General features: G+C 42.3%; 1 protein-coding gene across 1 annotated transcript in view; it reads right to left on the bottom strand.

The window, feature by feature from the left end:
- mboat2a (membrane bound O-acyltransferase domain containing 2a) overlaps positions 1-14,297 on the bottom strand; it is an 82,510-nt gene that overhangs the window by 25,377 nt on the left and 42,836 nt on the right. The window contains exon 3 of the mRNA XM_072689650.1: positions 7,168-7,245. Coding sequence (XP_072545751.1) covers positions 7,168-7,245 — 78 coding nt within the window. The remainder of the gene's footprint in view (positions 1-7,167; positions 7,246-14,297) is intronic.

Below are 14,297 nucleotides of genomic sequence, written 5' to 3'. Positions count from 1 at the left end.
GAACAACAGGGTCAGCAAGTTTGGAGGTTGGATTTATTTAATCTACAGAATTACGTTATGGTTTTTACACAGCAACAGACATTTCACACTGCCTGGCTCCCATGGCCACAACATTTCACCATTTGAGTAAAGACCCCGGGTGGCTAATTGTCTAGGAGATTCATTTTTTTGTTTTAAGGGACAAACCACCAGACTAGATAAACACATTTACATATAACCACCATTAGCTATATGGCTATTTTATATATTAAAGAGCTATGATTTCATCCTTTAGGCACAACATCCAATGCAAACCTATCCAATATACCTACTGTAATGTTACCATTTCATTACCCGCACCAATAGCTAATGTGATGGTAAGTAACAGCTTCTTCCTAGAGGATTTAAAAAAGAATGAAGATAAAGAGTACAACAGTTCAGGGTCATGTGGAGGAAAGTCTTGGTATTGGTATTTTGAGTATCTTGAGAAGGATGTGCTGTTCTGCTGAATTTGCCATCGAGTAATTTCATTCGAAAACACAATATTTAAAGCTACAGCCAAAGCTTTCCACCCAAGCACCGTCACACTGTTGAGATAGGAAGGGATTGTATCTATAAAATATACTTTAAAAAAAGCAAATTTTGATCAAATGTCCATTAACAAGGTGCACCTTGACCAGAGTGGATGCCTTTGGATGGCAGCCTCTCAATACATGGCAATGTAAAACCCATTTGACTGTAGACAGTGACACTGGTGTTTATGGCAAGCCTGGGCATTGTTGGTTACTGGGTTGTTGTTCCTGACCCTCCCAACCAATTGCCTCTCAGCTGAGGGGGACAGTTTGGGTCTTTTTCCAGTCCTTGGCAAAGTAGGTCCACCTCCCAATAATTAATCGCTACAACGATCACCACTGACTCCACATGGCTTTTCAAAGGCGTCCTGTGGTATCTGGCACAGAGACGTAAACAGCAGATCCTTTAAGTCCTCACTAAATTGCATCAATGAGCCTTCAAGGTGCCCATGATTCTGTCGCTGGTGCGCTGGTTGTGCTTCCTTGGAGCACTTTTAGTAGGTACTGACCACTGCAGACCAGAAAAAACCCACAAGACCTGTCTGATGTTTTGGAGATGTTCTGACCCAGTCAAAGTGTCTTAGGTGCTGCTTGGAACACATTACCTTTAAGCACTTCAGGAACGACTGTATACATGCTGCCTAATATATCCCACCCCTTAACAGAGGCCACTGCAGATGAAGAAATTAATGGCTTTCATGTCAGTGGTATTAATGTTATGGCTGATCTGTGTATTTACAATTGCTTGAACTGATTATCTGATGCAGATGTTTAGATGTTTAGCTCTAGGCTGCAAAAGACATTACTGGCTAACAATTATGTTCTGTTTTAATGTAGAAAAGGCATTAGATAAAATGTCACTTCCATAGAGAATTTAAAGGCAAGAATTCATATTCAGTTAATTATTAAAGATTTCTTAAAAAAATAATCTTTCATTTTAACCAACATTAAATGTCTTTGTAGGCAACGATGAACAAGCTAAACCACTGTAGTCAATCCAACAGGTCCAACAGTTCACATCACGGCTTTCTCCCAAACTAACATTATCATTTTAGAAATGTGTCTTTTTGTGTATGGCCAGCGAGCCTTCATTCAGCAGTCAGTGGAGTGTAAACAGAGGCAATGTTCTGAGCTCTATGCAGCGCAGATCGTCATCCAGCCACATGTGCAGTCAAGCAGATGAGTGAGCATGCATTATTAGTTCTTTGGCTGCACCCACAGCCACAATACTCATCAATACTCACCAGAGCGTCCATCAGAAAACCATAGAACTGAACACTGCAGTACTCAAAAGTCCAACTATCAATAAGAACGTCTCATGTGTGTTCGGTCTGGTGAAGCGACCTGGACTGAGAATTGTGCACACAAAAGACATGGCACCTTATTTTTTTATCTATCTATTTTTAGAATTTTTGCATTATTAAAAAAATGGCCTGGGGAGTGTCTTCCAAGTTCTAAACCACTTCATTCTTCTTCTTAATCCAGTCTGTTGCCTTCAAGTGTATTCCTTCCTGGCAACACAGGAGGAGCTAGCAGTGCCTAAACTTAGAAGGGTGAGGAAGGAACCGAAATCAATCCAATCAATGGCCTCTATTCATTCAGAGGTGCTTTAGGAAGAACGCTGCAGAAACCATTAAGCATCTGCTTAGAGCGCCATTCGCCTTAAACACAGCTGCAGTAAAAGCCGAAACAAGGACGCCTGGGAATACAGCTACAGTCTTTATCTAGATGCCACCACTCCCACCCTGAACTTGCTATTCCTACACATTTCTTTGTTACTGTTAAAATGACCAGATGGGTTTGCGTTGGGACTTAAGCTGTTCTCACTGGCCAGTAGATGGAGCTCTGTCTGTGTAGCACATACGCTGGGGGCGGACAGCTGGAGCTTTCTGGAAGCCTCCTCCACACATGCCTGATATGTGACAGGCAATACATTATGTTATAAAAGTGTCACCTACGAGTAGGAGGTATCAAGCAACAAGCCAGAAGCGTCCTGCTTTTCATGGCTCTTAAAATATATGACCTCCTGATGAGACATACAACACAGAGCTATGCAAAACTACTGTGTCTGAGACTGCTCTCATTGTTTCTCGGACACTGCAGCCAGGAGTTGTTGCTGATACTGATTTCAACCCTACATGTTTGTTTTGTCTTGGAAAAACAGCTTCTAGAGCATCTAGTCGCTGTAGAGAAGTACTGGCAATAGAATAGGCACCATGCACCATGCATAGCGTGGGTTAGATGGGGTATAAAGCCCATTACACAACATCCTTACTTACGCTACTGTCACTGAAAGCAATCAAATCCTCACGCCAATGCTCCATAGAAAGCCCTCTCTGGAGAGTAGAGACAGTTACTCCAACATAAGGAGGGTGAACTATTTGTAATACCCTTGATTTCTGAAAAAACAATGGATGAGTAGGTGTCCACAAACTTTTGACGTAAACAATGTAAGTCAAAAGTGGTTGGTGCGACGTAGGTCATTGTACTAGCTTGACAAAACGGACTGAGAGAGGTTTTAGTGAGTACTAATTCCGCGTCTCTGCTCCCTTGTTTGTGGCAGCAACAGCTGCTACTCTACTCTAGTAATGCTTCAGATGATGGGACATTATTGTGAGGGTCGGACTGTATTCAGAGCTCACAACAGAATAAGTGAGGTTAGGTACTGACTTCTGAGTGAGGATCATAAACACCACTGCAACATTGCACCTCATCCAAAAGGTCTTCTGAGGTGCCCTTAAGCTCCAGAGAACGCTGTCCCTCTGATCCACAGCCCACTCTCCCATTCTACAGGTTCATCCTACTGGCAATGCTTTTCAATGGAGATTACATAAGCTGTGTGTGCAGCACTGAATGTCTGTGTCAGCAATGGAGAATAAAGGGTATCTGGACACTTCTCTGAATATAGACTGCAATCATCATACATGTATCCTGCCTAATCTTCATTCATCTGATGGTGGGGTGTGTTTTATTCACATGCTAATGCAGGCTAAGCCTGTCTGACCAGCCCTACGCTGGAAATCTGTATTTACTTTGGCATAGTTGAATAATGAGTGTTAGGTACCGTGTCCCTGAAGCACTGTTGTGTTCTCATTTTAAAAAGCAAGACGAAAATAGGACAATTGATGATCGTATTTATGCCCCCAAAGTTTACATCCATCCAGCCCACTAGCAAAAGCCTTTCAAGGCTAATAGCAATGGCTACTTCAGGAGGAATATGGAAGGCCACATGGACAAGGGAGCACAGAAGGGGAAGTAGCTAAAAGGGCTACAATCTAGCGCTAGGCCCACCATAGAAAGGAAGAAGGGCTGACCGAAGGAACCTGGGGGCCACTACACGCTTCCCTGGGAAGCCGGTGAAGTGAGTGAGTGAGTGCTAGGTTAAAAGCTACCCCAGCCAACCATCTAGAATTGCATCAGCTAGAAAACCCCACACTGCGACAAGCGGACACCAAGAGGATGTTGAGAGGGCAGCAACACTTTTCGCTAAGAGTCGGGAATATTTACAAAACATAATTTGTTACAGTGCTAAGCCATGCTAGGCTAGGTTATGTTATGCTATGCAGAGTGGCTACTATGATCAGTGGCGGAGGTCTAGACCTATAGCCAATAAATATAGCTAAAAAAAGCAGAGCTAGTTATGAGGCAAAATGACAGGGTTGTAAATAGGCTCGTAAAGCCGCACTTGAGCATTTTTCACACCAATCAAAGTCATACTGATTATTTATACTTTGTAAACTACTGAACAAATGCATTCTATGGCACCTTTAAAGTCATACTGCACTGAGGCTCAAAGGACAGGCACAGTGTGATGAGCATTCTACTAAAGGTCGACCCCTGATAATAGCTTGTTATGCAAATATCAGAGGTCAGTTGCCACCGAACTGGAAATTGTCACTGTGTTCTGCCCAGGGTCAGGATAATCCACGGGTGCTCTTTGACCACTCTTCCTGACATGCTGTCCAAGGTCGACCAGTGCTGACTAAGTAGCAGCAGGCCCGTTTTTGGATCCCTCTCCTTATTACTGCTACCTTCACCCTGTGGTTTGGAGGCTGCTTGGCAATGGGGCTTTTGGAATTTAAAGCTCAAAGCTCAACTAAGGTTATAGTCTAATTACGAACTCTGTAATGCTGCCAAATCCACAGTATCTCCCAATCATTCTCCTAATTGAAAGCAGTGCTTTTCCAGAACTGTTACAAAGTTTGGAACAAACATTTTTTAATCAAATAAATCTCATTTGGCTGCATTCTAGTGTATAAAGTGTTTTTAATATGCTAGTTTTTTAGCATGCATTGACTAAAAGCATGACTGGTAAGCACAGCCATCTACTATTTAAAACAAAAACAGCTCTAAAGAATCATGAATGACTAAAAACAATATTCATAATTCAGTACTACACTATGCTGGTGGACACCCCTTCTAATAAATGCATTCAGCTACTTTAAGTTGCACCAATTGCTGGCACAGCTTGTCGGGTCCTTGTTGAGAAGTACTGCCAATAGAATAGACTCTCTGGAGCAGATAAACATGAACCTACTGGCATCATGCCTAATGTCAGGCGTGGGCTAAAAAGGCATCAAACCCCCAGCATTGAGGTGTAGAGCAGTGGAACAGTGTCTCTAGAATGATGGATGGTGCTCCATTCAATACTTTTAGGATGATCTGGGTAGTTGTAGATGGGGTGGGGTGGTGATCATCCAACATCCTGACCTCACTAACGCTCTTGTTGCTGAATGCAATCAAATCCCCACAGCAGTGCTCCAAAATGTAGTAGAAAGCCCTCCCTGGACAGCAGAGACGGTTACTCCGACAAAAGCAAGATAAACTCTATTTTAATGCCCTTGAGTTCAGAAGAAACAATATATGAGCAGGTGTCCCAATACTTTTGACCATATAGCATATTTGAGATGACTCAATTTAATAAATAACAAACTGTTCTATTTAAAGCTACACTGTTTAAGTTCTGTTGAATTACTGCATAGGAAATAATGAAAGTTAAGGCAGTTATGTCATGAGTGTTAACACAGTGCTAATGTATGCTGAGTGTAGAGGGTCTGTATTGAAAAGAGCTATTTTAAGCAAGCAGCCTGAGGCTGGGGACCATGAACACATGGTCTAAGGACGTCATGTGTTTTCAGATCAGCTGGGACAACCTCTCAGCTGGGACAACATACAAACACGTCTGCAAACATAAACCTCCAAAGCCCTTGCAGTGTCTGTAATGGCGACCTGGAGGAATCTGCACTGAGACAATTATAACTGAGAAGAACATTTTCACCAGATTGCTCGAGCCTGTAGTGCTTTGAGATCTACTGATCTACATTCGTCTCCTGTGTCCTGAGGGAAGCAGTCATATGGGATGCTAGAATCGACAAACGCAATTCCTCATTTTAAGATGACGTAAGAAACTTTCCCTAGACCACATTAGCTCTTCTTCAGCAAACATAGATCATATATTCCTGAATCACAGCTTGGCTGTCTTGTGTGTTTACATACATATATTAAAGGTACTCTGAGAGGTCCTGGAAGGTCACAGTTCAGCCAAGGGTACTGAGAGTTCCAAACACAGTCTATACTTTTTCCAGGAAAAAGAATGGAAGAAAATATATATAACGTAAAAAAGATTTTATTGCAAGCAATTTAATAACTTCTATTGATCATAAAATTCTGACACAATCTAAGAACTGCAAATTGTACGACCCCAACGTAACTTTTCTGAGGTCAATTTATGATTTAGGTCAATTCTGTGTAGTAGGGTTGTATTCGTATACATCCATACCGAATTGTCATGGCACGAGGGGTAATGATTCTGTTCACGCAGTCACATAGAGAATACAAGGTATGCACTATTAGGGTAGACACAGTAATGCATGCCGCCTGGAAACCTTAAAATGTAAGCAGTTGGATTTGCATGGTATCGGGGGAACTGTAGTGGTTTTGGAGTATTGCTGCAACTGTAGTCTTGTTTGCCCCCCCCCCCCCCCCAACTCTCTTCTCTTCACCAAAAATCTGGCTTTTAACATCTAACCTCAACTCATGAAAAATTGAAATGACTTCTGTTTAAATTAAATAACAGAAACCTGCCCCCCCCCCATCATACGGCACTAATACTAAACTGTGAGGTCCAAACAGCCATGACTTTTGTGTACCGTTACACCCCTATTAGTTGTATGCACCCAAAACAGTAAATTTGTACATTTGTCATGTTTAAATGACCATTATCAACATCTTTTTATCCTTTGGATTTAATCTGTTCGTTAGTGTATCTACATATAGTCCACTGCAAAAGTTTGAGCATCCATGTTCAAATGACACATTTCAATTACTTTCCAAGTAAAAATGTGCTGAACATTTTAGACATCATTTCGATTTATTTTCTTTAACATGTTGGGGGGGTAAACATTTTTAAACATATTTAATGTGTCATTACTATTAATTTGACCAGGGATGCACACTCTTTTCCATAAGACTGTATAATTATATTCAAATTAGCTCGGTTCTAATCAGTCGCCTGGCACTGTGCCTCATTTAAAAAGTCTGAGCTGAAACAGTCCGTCAGCTCTGTTTGTTCAGTTTAGTTTCCATGTTTGGACTCATGAAAAAAGCTGATCCTCACCTGTGCATGTGCTCCACCCCAGTGAAGATCATGATGCCGTACGTGAGTCCGCTCTGAACCAGAAAGTGTAAGGCATACCTGCAATAAAACATAGGATTACTACAGGGCAGGAACAGATATGCTTCAGCTTTCCTGGGTAAAAAAATTGGCCTGCCAGATCAAATGATCACCCAATGCAGCACAAATGAAGAGCATTGCATAAATCTCCTAGTCAGCGTTCAACAGGGTTCATCAGGCTTGTTTAATGCAGCTACCTGCCATAGAGCGACTGCGGGTTTGGCTGGATAAAGATCTTTGGAGGTTCCTTGTCCATACTAATCACTCTACAGCGATAAGCAGCAGAACTCAGTTTGAATACCAGAGCAGAGCCAACATTCAAGATGATTAAAACATCTGATATGCCAGAAGGTTTGGGCACGATTCTGGCTATTCCAAGAACCCCAGCAGGACTTCTCACAGTCATATGACGCATTACAGTGCAGCACAATACCATGTGTTTAAAAAGCCAGCCCCTGTCCATGAAGATCTTGTGATGTACGGACAAAGGATCTGAGACAAACAGACAAACCATCGTCACACCAGTGACCTTTCCCTGGGCATGCAGTTAGTCACCACGCCACAGCACGCACAGTTGAGACCAGACGTTTACATACACTATATAAAAAGACGTTTCCGGTTTTAGGTCAATTAGGATTCCCAAAATTATTTCGATTTGCTGAATGCAAGAATTATGAGAGGCAATTTTTTACATACACTAAGATTACTATGCCTTTAAACAATTTGGGACAGCCCATAGCATGATGTCATGTCTTTAGAAGCTTCTGATAGGTTTGTGGATGTAGTTTAAGGCACGCCTGAAACTCACTGCTTCTTTGTGTAACATCATGGGAAAGTCAAAAGAAATATCAGGAAGGGTATTGTGGACTTATGCACAACTCTGGCTCATCCTTGGGTGCAATTTCCAGATGCCTGAAGGTGCCTCGTTCATCTGTATAAACAATTATACACAAGCACAAACAAGATGGGAATGTCCAGCCACCATACTCCTCAGGAAGGAGACAGGTTCTGTGTCCCAGAGATGAATGAACGTGCTTGGGTCCAAAATGTGGCCAAATCAACCCAAGAACAAAAGTAAAAGACATTATCCACAGTGAAACCAGTACTGTATCAACATGGGCTGAAAGGCCACTTTGCCAGGAAGAAGCCATTACTCCAAAAGAAACATTAAAAAAGCCAGATTAATGTTTGCAAATGCACACAATTTTGGAAACATGTCCTGTGGTCTGACAAAACTAAAATTGAACTGTATGGACCTAATGACCATCGTTACGTTTGGAGGAAAAAGGGGGAAGCTTGCAAGCCTGAGAACACCATCTCAACTGTGAAACATGGGGGTGGCAGCATCATGTTGTGGGATTGTTTTGCAGCAGGAGGGACTGGTGCACTTCACTAAATAAATAAATAAATCATGCATCACGAGGAACATTATGTGGAAATACTGAAGCAACATCTCAAGACATCAGCCAGGAAGTTAAAGCTTGGGCGCAAATGGGTCTTCCGAATAGACAATGACCGGAAGCATATGCCAAACTGGTTACAAAGTGGCCTAAGGAGAAAAAGTCAATGTTTTGGAGTTGCCATAACAAAGCCCTGATCTCAATCCTATTGAAAATGTATGGGCAAAGCTGAAATGTGGCATGCGCAAGCAGGCTGGCCTACAAACATGGCTCAGTTACACCAGTTCGTTCAGGAGGAATGGGCCAAAATTCCTGCCAACTATTGTGAGAAGCTTATGGAAGGATATCCAAAATGCAGTGTGCTTGCTTTTTTACTTGGGTTTCATCTTTAGCTTGTAAGGTAGGCTGGTTTTTAAATATACTTTTAACTAGGTTCTGCTAATATTCTTGTCTTAGGGTTAACATAGAAGCTTGGTGCACCATCAGGCCCCTGCAACTTATCCAGAATGCAGCGGCACGGGTCGTCTTCAACATTTTTAAACTCTACTGCTGCGCTGTCTTTTCACTGGCTTCCTGTAGCTGCTTCCCGCATCAGATTCAAAACCCTGACTCTAGCCTACAAAGCCAAGAAAGGACCAGACCCTCCGTACCTGATGGCAATGGTCAAAAGCTGATCCGCACCAAGAGCCCTTCGAGTACGGCTCGGCTCGACCTGCCATCCCTCAAAATCCACATAAGACAAGCGTCCAGACTTTTTTCTGTCCTGGTACCAAAGTGGTGGAACGAACTTCCCCTGGGTGTCCGAACAGACAGAGCATAGCCACCTCTTCCGAGAGTACTTGGGCGAATAGCAGAGTGGGCTCCGTACTGCCTTGTGTTGCTGAGGTTTTTCTTCTCTCATTATTCTGGAATTTTGCAAATAGACATATTATTGGTAACCCTAATTGACCTAAAACGGGAAATGTTTATTCTGATTTCATGTCAGACAGTGAGAAAATAATGCATATGTGTCTTTTTATATAGTTTATGTAAACTTCTGGTTTCAACTGTAGATCCACATGTGATGTGAACGGCTAGAGGACGGGTTCCCGGTCGTTTCTGTATTATAAACTGATGCACATGCAGTAGTTTTAAACATGCCTGGCCATCTTATTGGGTCTTATGGGATATATTATGCAAACAGCCTGTCAGGAGAACAGGTAAAACCACTCAGGCAGGCCCAAGAAGCTTAAGAAAGGGCAGTTTCACATGCTTAATGGGAGGGTTCTGAACCACTCTCGGCAAACATTAGCCTGGTCACAGCAACTCCCTGCACTCATTTAACAAATGGGACGGAATACAGCAGCACAGGGTGGGGCAGCACAGGAGGACGTTGCCTTCCAGCACAATGCAGAAACAGAGTGGGTTACCACTAATGTGAATGTTTAGTAATTAAAATACATTTCACAAGTAATATATATGTAATAATGCGTTAATAAATGCATTATAGATCCAAGACAAGTAAAAATGTTAACAAGATAAATATATATTTTTAATATTTTTATAAAAGGTAATAAAGAAATAGCAATAATAATAGTAATGTTAAAATCTATTTTACAGAAACTGAAGGGAAATTTAGTTTTTCCACCAAATTCCTCTAAAATGTAATCAAGAAGTCATTCCAGTTATTTAATGTGAAAATCTCTCTTAGTTGCTCAAACTAGTGATGTTAGAAAACAGACGTACAAATCATTAAAAAAACAACAAAACAGCATAACAACACAAAGTTTTTGCATTTAATGGTTATGAATATGCTGCCTTATGCCAAGAACACTGTTCTATAAAAAGATTATGAAGGCTTTTGCCCAAAGGGTCCACATGAGTCTCACCCACAGGCAGGGAGACTAAATCAAGAACCAGGCAGACCGCTTAATGCGTAATGGCACTGACCAATAAGAGGGGTGGGCCCGGTTTCTCCTGTGGGCAGGGTTGACTCTGTATTTACTCTGTAAATCTTCTATTGGTCTCTACTCCTGGCAATACTGATTGGTTATCAGCTTCTCTTGTTTCTTTTCAAATCCAGCTACCGTGGATGATCCAGGGGTTAGGCATGGTAAGAATGCACTGGAGTGTTCATGCGTCTTGGATACCGGGATTATATCTGGATAAGGCTGAGCCAAATAAAAGTGCCAATGTAAACACACCCAAAACTCATTTAAACCAGATACAAATCCAATCCCTCAAACCACTTCAGGAGAAGCTCTGAGGCGCAACTGAGCCACGTTATAGCTGACTTCTGCCAATGTGAACACATCCGTCTCTACAAGATGCACTCGAAACCCATAACTCCTTCCAGTACACCTGAATGAGGGGATTTGCATATTCCATTTCACACAGCGATCAGATTTCGGTCTGACCAACCGAAGACGCATTTGTTCACCAAGTGTAAATGCATGTAATCAGCATTCAATCCATATACTAGTCACATGAAGAGACCAGGTGTCTGGCATCTTGCCAGAAGCTCCCATTTGTGGGGCATTATAATAATAGGTAGGTCTGGCTAGATGGGTAGGTAGCTAGCTAGGTAGGTTAGGTGGGTGGGTGGATTTTATCGAATGTTGTCAAAAGTTTCATCTAATGAAAAACTGAACATATAATTTAGCAGAAATGGAAAAAAACTAATAGGCTAAACTGACAGTTCACACTCTAAATTATTCCATAAAAGCTGTGCCAGTGTTCTGTTAAGCTTGTCAAACCTCCCAACAACAGCTGCAGAGTGAAAACATTGTGGGGGGAGCATGGAAAGGTCAATAAGACGAGGGATGCCCCAGGGTTGTGCCCACATATCCAACATAAAATAGCTCCTTTCAGTTACAGAGCAACACGGCCATTTCACTTCACCAGATCGTTTCTTCTGTGGTTAGTGCTGGGCTTTGCGGCTCACAGCTGACAAAACGGATCACAATGTTGTGGTCTTACCTCAACGTTTCCTCAAAAGCTGAGTCTCAGTAACTAAGGCGGTTTAGAAGTCTGCAGCCCGAGAGGAGCTCTACTTTTCGCTCAGCTATTTAATTCAGTAAGCTGAACAAGTCTCCCCCTGCCTAGGAACATCCCCCATGGCACAGTTACACAAGCCACAGAAGAGGACTTCTCTGAGGTATGGGCTTCAGACAGCACCTCCTAATTCTTGCCTCAAATCATTCAAGCCAGCAGAGTCTGATAGTAGCAGACTCTCCTGGGGGTGTGTACCTGTTCCTGGGCCTCTGGAGAAATGGGGACCTCATTACCGGCCAAGTCAGCTATCTGAAAAGCCTGGAAATAGAAGACCTGTAGGGACCTATTTCAAACTTCGCCAGGCACCGACACTGGCACAGACACTTGAACCCTCTCCAGAACGGAGGAGCACCAAGTGGACTCGGAGGCTGTAATACATTTCACAGACAGAGTTACCTTGGGACAAGTGGTTAGTGTACTGGAGCAATGCTGGGAGCACTGAGCACTATATTAAGAAAAATGTTTCCATCAAGGAGACAGGAGTGCAGAGAATTTCACTTCTCCCGTTGCCTGGTGTACTTTCATATTTTATATACTGCAATTACATAGCCTGCGGCCTGCGTGGCCACTACCCACAGCCATTCATGGTCGCAAGTCCATGAGAGCATATTGACCTTGCCGTCTCTGGACCAGAATTGTCAGTTAGCGCTCTCCTCCAAGTGTGTGATGGCCGGCCAGAAGCATGTGAGGAAGGATTGTGCTAGTCTTTACCCTCCCAGTACTGGTAGCATCCAACGATGATAAGAATTCCAACTAGCAGGTATGAATTACAAAACTGGGGACGGGGGGGATGGGACTCATTTTCATGCATTAGATCCAGAGACAGTTTGATTGGACACAGAACCCCATCAATTACATCATATCATAGTTTTTCAGAAATCCAACATGACAAATCCAATTTAGAGTACTTTTCTCATAGCCTGAGGGAGGGGTTGGTAAAATCTGGATTTAAACATAAACCACACTTGGCTCACAGTTACGATCACACCAGAATATTATGGCCACACCTGGTTTGGAATGAACTTGACTCAGGACGTCACAGATGCCACGCGACATGGTTTGCTGCATGTATTAATAAGCAAGCAAAGCAAAGTTGCCTTGGGACTAAAACTATCTAAAACAATCGTCATGGGCAAATGACGCGATTTGACTGATGCCCTAAAGGGCATGATAATCTAGAGCCGGCATAGTGAAGGTGTAGCGAGCACTTCTCGCACATGAAGTGCCTCCCAAACGCATAACAGTGGTGCCCCATGGGCCATTGATGCCAGAGGGGAAGCTGTCAGTTTCCATGCCCGGCAGACACAGCAGCTTATTTTTTAATGGAAGTAATCTCTTAAAAAAAAAAAAACATTTACCTGCAGATGGAGATGAGTCATGGGAAGAATTTCAAACAGGCCGTAATTTTAGTAAGTTTAGAAGAGAAAAAAAAGAACACCTTGCCAACTGTGAAGCATGGGGGTGGATCTCTCATGTTTTGAGCTTGTCTTGCAGCCAGTGGCATTGCCAATATTGCATGGGTGAATGAGAAGGATTTCCACAAAATACCTGCAATCCCTGGATGCAAATCTCAAATCTACAACAGGATCATGATCTAAAACCTACCTCAAACTTCATCCTGGACTACCTGAAGAGACACAAACTCAAGCTTCTGGAATGGCCCTCACAGCCCCCCTGACCTAGTAATATCACAGATAATATGTGGTTTGACAACCCTAGAATATCTCAGCACTACAGGCCTTCTGCAAAGAAGCGTGGGAGAAAATTCCAACTACAAGAACTGAAAGACCTTTAGCTGCTACAGACTATGTTATGTTATTAAAGTTATGAAAGCAATTGTGCTTTAGGATCTGCTAAAAATATTGTGTTGTAATATTCGATTAGCTACAGAGGCTATGTTTACTACCTCAAAAATCAATGAATCAATAAATAAAATAGTGTAATGTAATTTGATTAGGTCACCAAACATTCACATATGACCATGTACATCAATCATGTTTATTATAGTTCTGGCCACAAACTATAACTCGTTTTAGACAGAAGGTTTATTGGTTTGGTTGTATTTGCCATTACTGGCAGCCATTACTGATGCAATAGTGATTCAATCAAGCCATCACTTCTTCAGTCAACATATGAAACGAATACCATCCTAGCTTCCCTTTTCCTTCAGTACACAATCTTGGACTGAACTACAGAGCGATAAGGAAGTGCAGATATGGGCCGATAAGACCACTGTACACGTGTCAAATTGGCATACCCTGAAACCAATCTCTCTTGCATGTTATCTGTTTACCCTACAGAGGGGTTATATGGCAGCTGCTTGACACACTGGCCATCTTCCAGCGTGACAGCACTTGGCAGCGATCTCCTTACCACAATAAAAGTGATACAGTTAGCATTCACTCAGAAATGTCAGCCTGAACTGATATGCATTTATGAGTTGAGGAAGATTTATTTTTGCCAGGCTTTTTGCTACTGGTCTATCGCACAGCACCAAGCCACAAACCCATCTGTTACCGGCAACATTCAAAGCTGTGAAAACACATTTCCCTATTAGTCACAGTCAGGGCTTTAACATATTCAAACAAACTGCAATATTAGATAAAGAAATGCTTTATCAAATACAAACCACAGTTTCAA

The sequence above is a fragment of the Salminus brasiliensis genome, chromosome 10 (assembly GCF_030463535.1).
Source record: "Salminus brasiliensis chromosome 10, fSalBra1.hap2, whole genome shotgun sequence".
Classification (NCBI taxonomy): Eukaryota; Metazoa; Chordata; class Actinopteri; order Characiformes; family Bryconidae; genus Salminus; species Salminus brasiliensis.
Note: the sequence above shows the minus strand (reverse complement) of the source record. Positions and strands in the feature narration are given on the sequence as shown.